General features: G+C 45.2%; 1 protein-coding gene across 1 annotated transcript; it reads right to left on the minus strand.

The window, feature by feature from the left end:
- Positions 1 to 905: 905 nt before the first annotated feature.
- Positions 906 to 10,451, minus strand: LOC118653464 (anillin-like). Its single transcript, XM_036304157.1, is given in 9 exon segments — positions 906 to 2,536; positions 2,539 to 2,818; positions 2,820 to 2,965; positions 2,968 to 3,717; positions 3,720 to 3,883; positions 3,885 to 4,097; positions 4,361 to 4,508; positions 9,643 to 9,690; positions 10,085 to 10,451. Coding segments are annotated over 9 exon segments (3,729 nt in total). The 3' UTR covers positions 906 to 923.
- Between the last annotated feature and the right edge of the window lie 5,980 nt (positions 10,452 to 16,431).

Raw genomic sequence — 16,431 nt, forward strand, 5'->3', positions numbered from 1 at the left:
TAGGGGACTGTCTAGGGCGGGGGATAAAATGGACACATATGTAATACCCTTTGTAATACTTTAAGCAATAAATTAAAAAAAAGAAATAAAATTACTAATACATACTAAAATAAATAAATAAATAAATAAATAAATAAATAAATAAATAAATGAAATTTCTTCAATTTACATTTGTTCTTGTTACAGGAACAGAAAGAAACTAACATGCCAAGTATATCTGAGGAGTCTGTTAGCTATAAAGCAAAAATAATTACTTTTGAAAGCTACATTTTATGAAAATGTGTACCACTCAGCATCTTCAGTAACAGCAAATGTAAACCATGTGATTATTAAGTCTTTTAAATAAAACATCTTACCCCCAAATCTCACACAATATCCCCTAAGTCCACATCTCCTGTTTGGAGAAGCCTCAGCTTTAAACGAATGTCCATTTGCTCTTTGAAAAAGCCCTTACCTTCATACTAAAAACGTTTCCATAAAGTCCCTAAGAAATGTCTTTGGTGCAACAGTAACAAGATATATCCAATAAAGGCCCACAACCCACAGGAAGATGTATGATGCTAAAGAGTGACTAACTCCCAAGACCCCTCTGTGCTGAGACCCACAGCTCCAACCAGACAACTTACTTAAAAACAAACATTTTCTCATGAATAACTGAATAATCAGGTTTCAAAGAAATGAGGATTTTAGATTAAGATTTAGCAAAATAAAGTATAATAAATTTTCCTCCAGGCAATTTATGAATGACAAATCAGTTGAAGTTTTACATACAAAAGACATAAATACTGCATAATATGTAGTGAATATTGGCACATACCCTTTTGTTTTTAAAGCATAAAACGCCATCAGCATATCTGCTGCTCTTAAGATACACGTATGACGGAGCTCAAAGCCACTGCTGAGCGGCATGGGAACTGCCCCGCTCAGGGCTTCCCGAGAGGCTTGTAGCAGGCGTCAGTCTGCCAGAGGCGAATGTCCACAAGGACTTGATTGAGCTTCTGCATCCAGAGGTCCCGCTCTTCCTTGGTGTCTGCGGACAGCCAGTGCTTGGTGACACAGAGTGTGTCCCTGCACTGGCTGACAAGTGTCTCTCGGTCATCTTCTCTTTGTGGTCGGACAGTAATTAATTCAAAAGTGTTGCGTCTTGCACAAAATTCTCTGTCGGCTGGTTCTATCTGACAACTGGTGCAATTGGCCAGATTTATCCTTCCTATGGGATTCTTCTGTTTCTCGTCATTGGGGTACGTCCAGTAAGAGATACAGTTTCCAGACAGAATACACCATCTTTGATACCAGGCACCAAACCCACTTACATCTTCAAATATGGTTAGGAAACCTTTTTCTTCAACACTTGAATTCACTTGACATTTTATTTTTAATTAAATATGACCCTCCAAAGGAGATAAAAAGGGCACCTTGTCCATAGCAAACTTAGTGTTTCCTACTGAAGACAAGGACAGCGTGTAAGATCCAACAAGGATAAAGTTGCTGGTGCGCACAGCATGGAGACCGCAGGGGCTGGCCATCACTGAAGAATGAAGGTTGCTTTTTGTAGTTATAGATGTGAGAAGTCACTTTGAAGTGATAGCCTTGGATTTGTATGCCTTTTTCTTCTTATCTAGCACTGAGGGATCTTTCTTTTGCACCAAGCTGTAAACTTCAATACTGATTTCAAAGTCATTGGACACATCTTCCAGAGTGTATGTAGTGGAGAAAGTCAGAACATCACCATTCAGAGAAGTGGTAGTGCTTGCCAGCGGGGTGGCCACCATGTTCTCGGCTCCTGCCTTCAGTATGATCAGGAAGAAGTAAGTTGCTGCATCTGGTTTCTGAACTGTGCTGCAGACAAAATCTGCCTTGAGAGGCAAACAGATTTCTGACAAAATGACTGACCCTTTGGACAGGACAAATTCACTTTGGGAGAGGAGACCAACCTTATTCTTCCTCTGAGGTCCTTCACTCTTCAGTTTATTCAGATCATCAATCAAAAGTGTTCTCTTCTCAGTTGCCATCAGAAGCAGCCTTTCTTCCTTGGCTTCTTCCAGGGACCCCTTCCCGTGCTCCTCGTCCACACAGCAGTTCAAGGCCTGCCTGGCCTGGTAGGTCACCGTCTGCTGCAGATTGATTTCATTGTTGAGTTCCTGCATTTTCTGCTTGACGTTCACCTGACAAGGAAAGATGCTCTTTTCTTCAGCATTCCTTTTTCCCTCCAATTTTGAAGTAGCATCTTCCTTTCGAGCAATCTGCTTAATTGAAGGACCGTCTGTTTCTTCTATTCTCTGAGATCTGTACGCATCGATGCTGTAAGGAAGGTCACGGTCCTCAGAACCAATACTGTCACCAGACTCGGCCCGCGGGACATGGGTTCTCTGGAACTTTCCTGGTTTGGGACTCTCGTCATGTATGCTACTGCCCTTCAGTTCCAATCTAGGTGAGGAAGCGAAACTCTCTGGACTTACCACACTGACTGTCTGTCCCAGCGGAGCAAGCAGCGACATCGAGGAGATATTCAGGGCATCCTCCTGGTCCTCCCTCTCTCGGCTCCCAACTGGCCCATCTGCTCTGGGCTCCTGGCCACATCCAGCTCGCCTTCCTGCAGGACATCACTGAAGATGTCGTTAATCACTTTCGAACTATTGATGTCATCCTTGTCATTCACGCTCATCTCAGTCTCATGTACCACTTTGGTCTGCTGCTCAATCTTTGGGTCTGATGTTATTTTTAAAGACTTTTCCTCTTCTAAAAACAGTGTTATTTTCAAAGGGCTAGACTTTGTCATTTCACATTCAGTGAAACCTGCCGGCTCTGGGCTGTGGGGGCTGTGCTGGAGTCTGCTCTTCTGCCACCTTTTCCTTTTCTGTTACTGGACGGGACGGGGTATTTGAAACAACTTGATGTTTTCTGAGGGGAATGTTCTGAGAGTGAATTTCCTGTGTGGTTTCTAGCTGTTTGCTTCTTGAGTTTTCGCCTTTTCTGCACTCCATAAATTGCCCTTGTCAAATCGGCCACGAAGACATGCTAGTTCTTTTTCACGTTCCTGCTTGAGCCGCTGGGCTACGTGGGTAGTAGATGAAGATGTGTTTTCCTTTAACAGTCTTTCCTGGATGGGCTTGGTGTTTGGAGTGACCACGGGGGTCCTGTGGGGTGTGCTCCATGCAGGGCTGTCTTGGCTGCCTTCTAGACAGCGCTCTCCGAAGCTCTCCAGAAACGGCTTGACTCCTGCTCTTGGTGTTGTAGGTTTGTCTTTAGAGTGAGACTGCAGACAAGTTTCTCTATTTACTTACTTTTTGGGCTGAACTGTCTGGGATTCAGCCGATTTCCCGATTGTTTTCGATACCTCTGTTTTTAAAGGACTAGCAATTTTTTGAAGTCGCTCAGGTTTTCTTACCTCACAATTTTTAGCATTGGTGACAGATATAGAAGCTTTCACAGGGGAAGAAGCAGCTTTCACAGCGCTGGAAACGGCACCTGTAGGCAAGGAGACGGTGGCGGCTCTCGAGGCGGCTCTCGAGGCCGGGGCTTTGTTCAGAGAGTCATGGCCACCCCTCGGGGAGCAGCATGCGGCTTCCTGCGCAACATTGATGCCAGCAGATGCTCCGCTGGCAGAGGAAGATTTGGACAAACAAGTGGTGCCAGGCTGTCCTGGGGCACTGTTCTGCTTTGCTGATGAGAGACTGACATCATCTTCCCAGGAGCAAATAGTGGCGGCAAGGTTGCCAGACGGCCCCTCCTCCCCACGGGAGTTGCTGAGGCTTCTGCTGGTTTGAGAGGGGAGGCCGCCTTGTCCTCCGCTGGCATTGAGGGGATGAGTGAGCTTTCAGGGGTATCATCTTTTACCTTGTCATTATCACAGTGGCGCTGCTGGGCTGCCAGCTTCTGCAGAGGCCTCAGGCCTGGCGTTCAGTGCTTTCTGCAGGCCCAGCAGCGATGCCCGGGTGGCGGGCAGGGAATCACTGGCCAGAGCTGGTGCCTGTGGCTGCGTCTGAGGGGACACAGGACTTGGAGAACAAGGTTTGGCAGAAGCTGACTCAACCTGCTGTGCATTTTCCAAGTTGGAAACTTCTACGTCAGTGTTGTCAGAACAGCGTTTTTTGTTTGTTTGTTTGTTTGTTTTTTTAAATCATTTTTTAAACATATTTTATTGATTTTTTACAGAGAGGAAGGGAGAGGGATAGAGATTTAGAAACATCAATGAGAGAGAAACATCTATCAGCTGCCTCCTGCACACCTTCTACAGGGTATGTGCCCGCAACCAAGGTACATGCCCTTGACCGGAATTGAACCTGGGACCCTTGAGTCTGCAGGCCGATGCTCTATCCACTGAGCCAAACCGGTTAGGGCAGAACAGCGTTTTTTTGATGGTGATGGTTTTGTACAAGATTTCTCTTGTCCCCCGGACAGGGGTTTCTGGTTACTGGCTTCTGTGAGCGGCTCTCTGGTGTGCTTGGAGAGAGGCACAGACCTCGGTGCTGCCGTGGGCCTCTCAGCCATCTTCCTCTGGAAATTTTCTCACTTGGCAGACTCTACACTCCCCTTCCCAAGTTTCCTTGGCAGGAAAGAATGGACGGGCCGCAGAGGTGGGCACCCCGTGGCCCCTCCCGGTGGCCCCTCTCTGTTTGTCAGGGTCAGCCTGACAGGTTGAGCAGGGCTGAGGTAGGGAGGTGGGAATTGAGAAAAGAAAGAAAGACAGGAAATCGGGATCGGGAGGACTCCAGTTCTCGAGGAACTGAAGCAACTTTATTAGCCACACAATCCTATTTATACATAACACACTGAATAGGAGGTCTGTCAAGAAGAATGTATTCTTTGTCCCTCTTAATCTCTAAGGGAGAGACACAGCAGAAGGACAAGTTCTCAGTAGAGCATATCTCAGTAAATAGTTACAGGCTTCTTGGTAAGCCATGAAAGGCTGTTCTCATTCTACTAATAACTGCCATCCAAACAAGTCTGGGAAAACTGTGTGGGTAAGGGTCTCAGACTTGCTAGCCCCTTCAGGTGCAAGGACCTTGCCAGCTTACATCTGACCCCCAACATCTGTTCAGTATTTATGGCCTGACACCCCTTGCAAGACCAGTTTCCTGCTCATTCCCACCCCCACCTGGTCCCACAAGCTTCTTTTAGCCTTGTGGAGCAAGGACCATGGGATGTTATGGTGAACAGGGGTGACGACCGCTCTTAGCTACTTCCTGCTGGAAAGGGACAATGACCAAGGGGTTAGCATCTCGCTTCTTCCTCTCAGAGGGGTTTGTAGGGAGTTCTTCTGGTTTCAGGCAGGCAGAGGTAAGCAGTGGTCCCACACGCTTAGAATGTTCCTGCAGGGGGCACCAGGGGTAGGTGGTGTTTTCAGCCTTGGGGGTAAAGTTGCATAGTTCATCTGGGAGGTGAACTGTTGGACGTTGGCCCTGCATACTGCTGAAACAAATAGGAGAAACATTAGCTGCACATTGGTCATGGCAGGTCCTATTCAATACAATTCCCTCCCCCCCCCCCCCACATACACACACACGCATTTGGTAGTAGAGTCGTAACATGCCACAGGCTGACAAGTATAGCTAATAAAAATCTGGCTTGATTGGGTTTTCTCGTGTGCTACCCAGTCTAGCATATTTGGGTAGCGAGTTTCTAAGCAAGGAGCAAAAGATGGCATGACAAGGTGTAATCCAACAATTTATGATAAGGCCTTGGTTTCCTTGCTGTGTGGGGAGCAGTAATTTTATGGTGCTTCTGTGTCCCAGCAAGAGTAGATGAGTTCTTCTCCTGTTACTAGACTCAGATTCCGCTGGCACTCATAAAAAGACAAAATAAAAATTATTAGATAAATCAGTGATTATCCAGAAATACTAGAGCATGTTACGTTAGGAGGAGATAAGAAAGAAAGATCAGTGTTAGGGAGAATTCAGCAGGGTGTTTCTGAATTCCTTAGAGCAGGTTGCTAGGCCAGGTCTTCTGTCTTCTTGAGGGTGATCCACGGGGGGTGTTTCTGGTCAGAGGTCACGTTCCACTCAGACTGGATGCCACTCGGCTGGTGGGCTGCCTTCACCCGGGAGTGGCGGATACAGGTGTTTAGTCCTGCAACTTTAAGAACTGTGGGAGTGGTTAATATGACTGGATAGGGTCCTTTCCAGGTAGGCTTCAGGGGCTCTTTTTTCCAATCCTTAACCCAAACCTGGTCTCCAGGTTCATAAGGATGTACAGCTGTTCCTAGAGAGATGGGTAGTCGGTCAATAACCCACCTGTGGACCTCAAAGACAGTTTTTCCAAGTCCTTATAGTTGTTTCTGGATTTCTAAGTTCCCTATTTCCCCCAAATTTCCCTTTGGCTGAATTAAGGGAGGAGGTCTACCGTATAGAATTTCAAACCTACCCTGGCCCTTGGGGCACAGCGTCCCCGCAGGAGTACAAGAGGCAAGATATCTTTCCAGGGTAAGGTTGTCTGCTTTAGAGTCTGGTTCATGCGCTCCACTCTCCCTGAACTCTGAGGCCTGTAAGCTGTATGTAGATTTCATTTAATTCCTAAAGCCTTGGCTACCTGTTTTACTATTTCTGCTACAAAGGCTGGGCCATTATTGGACCGTATGGTCAGAGACATTCCATACTGTGGAATTATATTCTTCAGCAATGCCTTAGTGACTTCTCTTGCCTTTTCAGTGTGAGTGGGATATGCCTCGACCCAACCTGAAAAGGTGCAAACAAAGACTAGGAGGTATTTATTCCCTCTGCTAGGCCCTATTTCTGTAAAATCTACTTCTAAGTCCTCAAAAGGAGCTTGCCCACAGCGCTGAACTCCTATTGGTCCCACAGGACCCTGTTTGGCATTGTTCTGAGCACAGAAGAGGCAACGCTGAGAGTCTGAGGCACACAAGGAGGAAAGATGGGCAATTAGGTAGTACCTGCCTAACAAAGCTTCTAGGGCAGCCTTTCCTAAATGAGTTCATGCTACTGGAGGACTACCTTATGGGATAACTGTTCTGGGACATAGACCTTATGATCTGGGAGTATTCACCAGCCTTCCATTGTTCTCTTGCCCCCTTCTTGCTGGGCCCATTCCTCCTCCTGAGGAGTGTATTTTGGAGGTTCAGGTAATTTGGGGGCCAATATGATCCATGCCAGATCTTTAGCAGCCAGCTTGGCTGCGGAGTCAGCACTCTTGTTTACTTCTGATACTGAGTCTTTCCCGGTGATCACATTGCTGGTGATCTTTGCAATGGACGACGGCTATTTCCTTGGGCTCCCAGACTGCTTCTAGTAAGTTTAAAATCTCATTCTAATTTTTGATTCCTTTTCCTCTGGCCGTCAAGAGCCCCTTTCCTTATATATGGCCCCATGGATATGCAAGGTAGCAAAAGAATAGCGCAAGTCAGTGTAAATGTTGGCACACTTATTCTTACTGAGTTCTAGGGCTCTTACTAGGGCCCAAAGTCTGCCTTCTGTGCTGACCATCCTTCAGGCAGGGTGTGTGCTTCAATTGTCTCAAAGTTTGATACCACTGCATATCTGGCTCGTCTTTTTCCTTCATCTAAGAAGCTGCTGCCGTCTGTGAACAATACCAAGTCCGTGTTTTGCAGGGGCCTATCCCTTAGGTCTGGCCAGTTGGAATAAGCCTCCTCTAGGACTTCCAGGCAATCGGCTGGTGGGCTGCCTTCACCCGGGAGTGGCGGATACAGGTGTTTAGTCCTGCAACTTTAAGAACTGTGGGAGTGGTTAATATGACTGGATGGGGTCCTTTCCAGGTAGGCTTCAGGGGCTCTTTTTTCCAATCCTTAACCCAAACCTGGTCTCCAGGTTTATAAGGATGTACAGCTGTTCCTAGAGAGATGGGTAGTCGGATTAAGTGTTCTCACTGCTTCTAATTGTACCCATGGATTCTCACATAACAGACCTTGATACTGAGTCATTTGAGCATGAGTCAGCCAGTGCTGCCCCCTTGCTTCCATCAGGGTGACAACAGCATGAGGTACTTTTACATTTAAGTTTTTTCCTAAGGTAAGTTTATCTGCTTCCTTGACTAATAATGCCATGGCTGCAAGGACCCTGAGGCACAGGGGCCAACCAGAGGCAACTGGGTCAATCTGTTTGGAGAGATAGGTTACTGGCCTTTGCCAGGTTCCAAACTCCTGGGTTAGAACTCCTGGGGCTACCCCGCTGTTCTCGTGAACTAAAAGATTAAAGTCTCGCATCACATCTGGTAGCCCTAGTGCCAGGGCTTCAGTGAGCTTTGCCTTATGGTGATGAAGGCTTTCTCCTGTTTGGGACCCCAGTCGATGGGTGCCTTCTCTTCTCCTTTTAAAGCTTCATAGAGAGGCTTGGCCAGGTCTGAAAACCCTGAGATCCAAATTCGACAGAATCCTGCCGTTCCCAGGAATTCCCAAATCTGCCGCCGGGTGCTAGGGACTGGGATGGCACATACTGCCTGCTTCCTTTCAGTCCCTAGTCTTCGTTTCCCTTGGGTGATCTGGAAGCCTAGATACTTGACTTCTTTCTGAAAAATCTGTGCCTTTTTCTTAGACACCCGATAACCTGTTTCAGTTAATAGTCTCAGAAGAGCTCATGTTCCCTCCCAGCTCTGAGCTCATGTGGAGTTGGCCAGTAGGAGGTCGTCTACATACAGGAGTAGAACATACCCCAAGTCCTATCCTGGGAGCTTAGACAGATCAGGTGCTAGTGCTCCACTAAAAAGCGTAGGGGAGTTCTTGAATCCTTGTGGTAGTCTGGTCCTGGTGAACTGCTCCTTGGCCCCTATAGTTGGGTTTTCCCATTCAACAGCAAAGAGAGGCTGACTGGAAGGTGCTAATCAAAGACAGAAAAAGGCATCTTTCAGATCTAGGCATGTAAACCATTCCGCCTATGATGGGATGAATCCCAGAAGAGTGTAGGGGTTCAGCAGTGCTGAATGCAGGGTTATAACAGCCTCATTAACAACCCATAGATCCTGCACCTGGCCGTGTTCCATGGAGACCGGCATCTTTTAACAAGTCCCCACTGAAGCAGCCAGTCTAAGTGGATCTGGATTCCTAGGTGTGCTTCCCTTGGAATTGGATATTGGTGGATTTTAAAAGGTTGTGCCCCAGGCTTTAACTCAATTAGCACCGGGTCCTGGTCCTTAGACAGGCCTAGAGGATTCCCTTCTTCCCAGACCAGTGGGAATTCCTTCTCTAATACAGGTTCTAATGGTGAGGCCTTTGTCTGGGGGGTATAAAGTCTCCATTGTTCCTCCCTCAGCACTGCTAAGGACAGGATCATTAGGGAGGTCTCCTCACCTAGGCGAAGCTGTGCTGAGCCATCCGGAGCAAAAGTGATTTCTGCCCTCATTTTGGCTAAAAAGTCTCTACCCATTAGAGGCACTGGACAGTCTGGCAAGTACAGGAATTCATGAATTACTTGATGACTGCCAAGTTGGCATCGGCGAGGGCAGCAGAATGGTCTATGGGTCTGGTCCCCAATAGCTCCAAATAATGGTGACCTCCTTTCCTGAGAGAGGCGCTACTTTCTGAGTGACTACTGAGTGCTCAGCTCCCGTATCAACCATAAAGTCCACAGTCTGGCCCCCAATTTTCATTCTGACCATGGGCTCATGGGGGCCTAGCTGAAAAGAGCCCGGTCTGTCCTAGTTGGAATCAGCCATTGCTAGCCCAATGAGATATGCTTCGGGTGGCTCTGGTTGATAGCAACTGGGTGGAAAAGGGGACCCAGTCTTTTTACTTTGCCGTTTGGGACATTCATTCTTCCAGTGCCCTGTTTCCTTACAATAGGCACACTGGTCTCATCTCAGGCTCACTCTTCCTTTACCCCTTGGTCTGTATCCTTGCAGATCTGGCTGGGAGCCTGAGCATCTAAAGCCACTGCTATTATATTGGTCCTTCTTTGTATTCTCTTTTCTTCCTCCTTCCTTGCTGCACTGTCTCAATTGATGAAAACCTTGTTAGCTATCTCTAGCTGTTCAGTAGCATTCTTTCCTGCAAATCCTTCCAGTTTCTGTAATTTTCTCCTGAAGTCAGGCTGGGCTTGGCCTACAAAAACAACATTTACCCATGGTTTGATTTTCTGGGGCATCAGGTCTAAAGGAGTGTAGGTTTGGTATGCCTCACATAGTCTCTCATAGAAAGCTGCTGGACTTTCATCAGGCTTCTGGAAATCCTCAGAGATTTTAGCCATGTTGGTGGGCTTTTTGGCTCCGGCCCTGACCCCCTGGAGGAAAGCCAGCCGATATCTTTCTAGCCCGGTCCTTCCATCATCTGAGTTCGGGTTCCAATTGGGTTTCTCATCTGGGAAGGCCTTCCTGGACCATCTGTCTGTATCTCTTATTCCTGCTGGGGCCTGGGTCTGGAGCCACTTCTGATCCTCTGTTACTACTCTCATGTACTCCTCAGTGTTAAAGAACATGAAAAGGAGCTGCTTGCAGTCCACCCAGGTGGGCTTCTGGGTCTGGAAGATCATTTCTAGGAGGTCTATCATGGCCTGAGGTTTTTCAGAATAAGCTGGGGTGTGATGTTTCCAATTCAAGATGTCACTAGTGGTAAAGGACTGATAATACTAGACTGGCCCTCCCTCCTGCAAGGTCCCATCTTTGCCAACTACTTTGGCACTCCGAATCTCCCTTTGAGGCATCTGATGTGCTGGTTTTGGCCTGGGCCCTTGATCGGCTGAATGCAAGCACCACCCAACTGGCTCTGGAGAGCCTGGTTGAGGAGAAACGGAAGGGGGCGGTGTTGCTGGACCTTTCAGACCAGCTGGGGAAGCACTTGGTGCTTCCTGTGGCACATATGGAGATGGTAAAACTAGCGGGACTTCCTCAGGGGATCCTGGCAGAACAAGGAGTTAGGTTCCCTTCTGAGAGACCCGTTTCTTTTCTCCTACTACTAAAACCTTACAGAACCGGACCCAAGGCAGCAAGGTTTGAGCAATTCCTAACCAGCTGTCTATGTAAGGGAACTGATCTGGGTGTCCAGGGTCTGTCGTGACTACATTCCAGACCACCCTGACCAGTCCTACATCTAAAGAGCCTTCCAGGGGCCAGCCGACCCCAAAGGCTGGCCATTCTAATTCACAGAATTTCCTCAGTGTTTTGGAGTTCATTTTAATAACATAGTCCTCAATAAAACCCTTTTCAAAATTTTCCAACATGCAATTGAGAACAGTGGGTTTACTTTGTCTGAACCCCATGATGATGGGTGGCGAGAGACAGACAAGGGTGAAGGGAAATTTACTAAAAGCCTGGAGGTTCTCCTTAAAGAAAAGATCCTTAATCACCACAGGCAGAAGAAGGGGGAATAAAATCTTTCTGCCCTGCGGAGTTGTAAGCCCTGCCCCTGAAAGCCCCAGCCAACGAAAAGAAACAAGAAAAGCTGCAAAAACCTTTAAATCTACCCCAGAATTCCAAAATTTCAACCTAACACAGCAAAATCACAGAGCAAACCAAAGTCCCCAGTACACAAACATAGACAGATATTTTTATCAACTATCCCTCTGTGATAGAGAGCAAATGACTCTGAGAAAACTAACTCAACAGTGCTGCTTGAGACTTTTGCAGACCATCACGGGTTCAGCCTTTAGTAAGTCAAACGTTTTAACCAGATGAGCAAACAGAAAATCACAGTAGCTTTCACTTTCACACGGACCAGTTAATCAGCAGATAATTATGCCAAGACAGACAAACATCCATACTCACACTGTCTCAGTAAATTAGCCCAGACTGGAGCTGAGTAGATAATGCCCAACTCCCCATATGGGCACTCATGCCCCAGAACAAAATTCTCGACCAGCATCTCGGTGAGAGCCTACCAGAGGAGTTAAGAGTGCATCCAGCCCCCCTTCTCAGTAGCAAATTGGTTAGTCCCACACACAAACAAACAGAAGTGTGAACCCATAATTCCTTAATCAAATCTGAATTCACTCACCTCTGGAGTCCTGATTCCTGATTTACCTGATGAAGTCCTATGACTTCCGGGGAGGTCATCAAGCTCCCCCTTCCACTCACTTGGAGTGGGCCTGACTGACTGGGGCCCCTACCTTACCGATTCTGTTGACAGGTCCAGAGGTGTCAGTCCATTTTCTCCAGATGCCAACCAGGTCCTGGGCTGAGGTCCGTGAGTGCCTGGAGTTCCCCCCAGTTCAATTCTGCTAAAATCAACAGCACACCCTTCTGGAGGCCTGTCCCACGCCCCCAGGCCCCAAACCCCCTGCACTCACCGGAGGCAAGAGCCAAACATGGTTAGCTTCTTGGTCAGGGAACCAAATGTTGCAGAAGACCAAAGAAATACCAAGCACACTTCCTAGAGAAAGGGAGGGACCCCATTTATTAACACTAGTGGACTACGGGAATAATTTCCAAATCAGAGTGAGTAACACGCAGAGGGCTTCACTTTTTATAACCTTCTGGGGTCTTTGTCTTGCAGATATGGTTCCTCCCTCTTTTGCGGGCTTACAGGAAGACCCCCAAGTGTTGGGGGTCCCCAGGCCATATCCAATGATCTGTCCTGGGGCCAGTGATAATGACCTCCCTCCCCCCACCAGGGCAGTGCATTGTTCACAGATTTTATGGCCTGACACACCTTGCAAGACCAGTTTCCTCCTCAATATAAAACAATAGTTTTAATATTATGGGAATCAGGCAACAAAGAACAATGATTTTTCAGGTAACTGAGGTAATCTCAACAATCACTGCCACTAACTTCCTGGTTAGAGTTCAGGGATAGAGAAACCCAGCAAGAGCAGCTGTACTGCTGGAGTTGAGAAGGAGTTGGAAGTCCGAGATGCCAAGGTAGCTGGTTCTCAGCCCAAAGTACTGGAGATAAAGCTGCTGCATAGAACAATAACTCAGGAGGTCTAAAGACCCCTTAGAGTCTCAACCAGTGGGTTTGAAGAAAGTATTAAAGGCAAGGAAAAAATAAGCTGAAAAGATTAGGAGAGGGGACAATGCTTGGTACAGAAACAGAGCGATGAATTGTGCCTGCCCCTATCATCCAGACTGGAAAAACTTATAATTCATGAGGTATTGCATAAAATTTTAGATGCTATTCCAATGACTAAGCATATAAGAAGCAGAAACAGGTAGTTTATAAAGTGAAGTAGAAATGGCTCACAGTAGGTCATCCTAGTTAGTCCCAAATTGGAAAGCCATCTATAGAAATGATGGGACTGGTTTGATTTCTTTTTATATTATTATTGTTTTTATTGTTTAAAGTATTATATATGTCCGCTTTTCCCCCAATTGACACCCCTGGGCCATTCCCATCCCGACAGCAAGCCCCCACCAAACTAGTGTCTGTGTCCATTGGTTATGCTAATATGCATGCATACAAGTCCTTTGGTTGATCTCTAACTCCCGCCCTCCCCTGCCTTCTCTCTGAGGTTGGAAGGTCTGTTCAGTGCTACCTTATCTTCAGATCTATTTTTATTCATCAGTTTATGTTGTTCATTATATCCCACATATGAGTGAAATCATGCAATATTTACATTTCTCTGATTGGCTTATTTCGCTTAGCATAATGCTCTCCAGGTCCATCCATGCTGTTGCAAATGGTAAAAGTTCCTTATTTTTTATAGCAGCATAGGATTCCATTGTGTAGATGTACCACAGGGTTTTTTATTTACTTTTTTTTTTGCCTGAAGTTTCACATATGTCTTCTTTTCCCCAATTTACTGCCCCCGCCACTCCTACCCCCAAGGGCAAGCCCCAACCATCCAAGTGTCTGTGTCCATTTGTTATGCTAATATGCATGCATACAAGGCCTTTGGTTGACCTCTAACCCCCCTCCCTCCCCTGCCATTTGTCTCTGGATCTATTTTTGTTCATCAGTTTATGTTGATCATTATACCCCACATATGAGTAAGATTATGTGATATTTATCTTTCTCTGACTGGCGTATTTCACAAAGCATAATGCACTCCAGTTCCATCCATGCTGTTGCAAATGGTAAAAATTCCTTTCAACAGCAGCATAGTATTCCATTGTGTAGATTTTCTAATTGACTCATCTGCTGATGGGCACTTAGGCTGTTTCCAAATATTAGCTATTGTAAATTGTGCTGCTATGAACATAGGGGTGCATATATCCTTTCTGATTGGTATTTCTGTTTTCTTGGGATATATTCCAAGAAATGGGATCACTGGGTTAAATGGGAGTTCCATTTTTAACTTTTTGAGGAAATGTCATACTGTTCTCCACAGGGGCTGCACCAGTCTTCATTCCCACCAGCAGTGCAGGAGGGTTTCTTTTTCTTCACATCTTCTCCAGCACTTGTCGTTTGCTGATTTTTTTTATTGATTAATGTATTACATATGTATCCTATGTAATTTCACTGGGTCAAATGAAAGTTTTATTTTTAGTTTTTTTGAAGAAACTCCATACTGTTCTCCACAGTGGCTGCACCAGTCAGCCCCCCCACACTACTCCCACTCATACCATTACCTGTCCCCCCCCCCCTGGTATCTATGTCCATTGGTTATGCTTATATGCATGCATACAAGTCCTTTGGTTGATCTCTCGCCCTTACTCCTACCCTCCCCTACCTTCCCTCTGAGGTTTGAGCTCTGATCAATGCTTCTCTGTCTCTGAATCTGTTTTTGTTCATCAGTTTATGTTGTACATTATAATCTGAAAACGAGTGAGATAATGTGATATTTATCTTTCTCTCACTGACTTATTTCACTTATGAAAATGCTCCCCAGCTCCATCCATCCTGTAGCAAATGGTAGGAGTTCCTTCCTTTTTACAGCTGCATAGTATTTCCTTGTGTAGATGTACCACACTTTTCTAATCCACTCATGGGATGATGGGAACTTAAGCTGTTTCCAAATTTTAGCTATTGTAAATTGTGCTGCTATGAACATATATCCTTTCTTATTGGTGTTTCTAGTTTCTTGGGATATATTCCTAGAAGTGGGATCACTGGGTCAAATGAAAGTTTTATTTTTAGTTTTTTGAAGAAACTCCATACTGTTCTCCACAGTGGCAGCACCAGTCTACATTTCCCCTAGCAGTGCATGAGGGTTCCTTTTTCTCCACATCCTTGCCAGTACTTGTCGTTTGCTGATTTGTTGATGATAGCCAATCTGACAGGTGTGAGATGGTACCTCATTGTCATTTTGCACCTCTCAGATGATTAGTGACTTTGAGCATGTTTTCAACTGTCTCTTGGCCTTCCTTATGTCCTCTTTAGAAAAGTGTCTATTTAGGTCCTTTGCCCATTTTTGGATTGGATTGTTCATCTTCCTTTTGTTAAAATGTATGAGTTCCCTGTAAATGTTAGAGATTTAATCCTTATCAATAATAACATTGACAAATATGTTCTCCCATGCAGTGGGCTTTCTTGTTGTTTTGTTGATGGTTTATTTTGCTGTGCAGAAGCTTTTTATTTTGATGTAGTCCCATTTGTTTATTTTCTCTTTAGTTTCCATTGCCCTAGGAGCTGTAACAGTGAAGACATTGTTTTGGCTTATGTATGATATTTTGCTGCCTGTGGATTCCTATAATATTTTTATGTTTCCCGTCTTACATTTAAGTCTTTTAGTAATTTTCAGTTTATTTTTGTATGGTGTATGTTGGTGGTCTAGTTTCATTTTTTTGCATGTATCTATCCAATTTCCCAACACCATTTATTGAAGAGACTGCCTTGACTCCATTCTATGCTCATGCCTCCTTTGTCGAATATTAATTGAGCATAGTGGTTTGGGTCGATTTATGGGTTCTCTATTCTATTACATTGGTCTATATGTCTGTTCTTATGCCAGTACGAGGCAGTTTTGAGAACAGTGGCTTTGCAATATAGATGGATATCTGGTACTGAGATCCCTCATAAGTTGTTTTTCTTTCTCAGGATTGCTGTAGCTATTCAGGGTCTTTTTAAATTCCAGATGAATTTTTGGAAAGTTTGTTCTAGGTTTGTGATGAATGCCGTTGGTATTTTAATGGGGACTGCATTGAATCTATAGATTGCTTTGGGTAGTATGGGCATTTTAATGATGTTGATTCTACCAATCCATGAACATGGTATGCACTTCCATCTATTTATGTCTTCCTCTATCTCTTTTTTCAATGTCTTGCAGTTTTTTGAGTAGAGGTCTTTTATCTCCTTACTTAAGTTTATTCCTAGGTATCCTAAATTTTTTTTGGTGCAATGGTAAATGGGATTGTTTCTTTAATCTCTCTGTAAGTTCACTATTGGTGTATAAAAATGCCATAGAATTCTTGGCATTAATTTTGTATCCTGCTACATTGCCAAATTCATTTATTAAGTCTAATAATTTTTTGATGGAATCTTTAGGGTTTGCTATATGCAGTATCATGTCATCTTCAAATAATGACAATTTTACTTCTTCCTTTCCAATTTGGATGCCATTTATTTCTTCTTCTTCTCTGATCTCTATGGCTAGCACTTCCAGTACTATGTTAAACAGGAGTGGTGAAAGTGTGCATCCCTGTCTTTTTCCTGTT

Source organism: Myotis myotis, unplaced genomic scaffold (assembly GCF_014108235.1).
Source record: "Myotis myotis isolate mMyoMyo1 unplaced genomic scaffold, mMyoMyo1.p scaffold_m19_p_4, whole genome shotgun sequence".
Taxonomy (NCBI): domain Eukaryota; kingdom Metazoa; phylum Chordata; class Mammalia; order Chiroptera; family Vespertilionidae; genus Myotis; species Myotis myotis.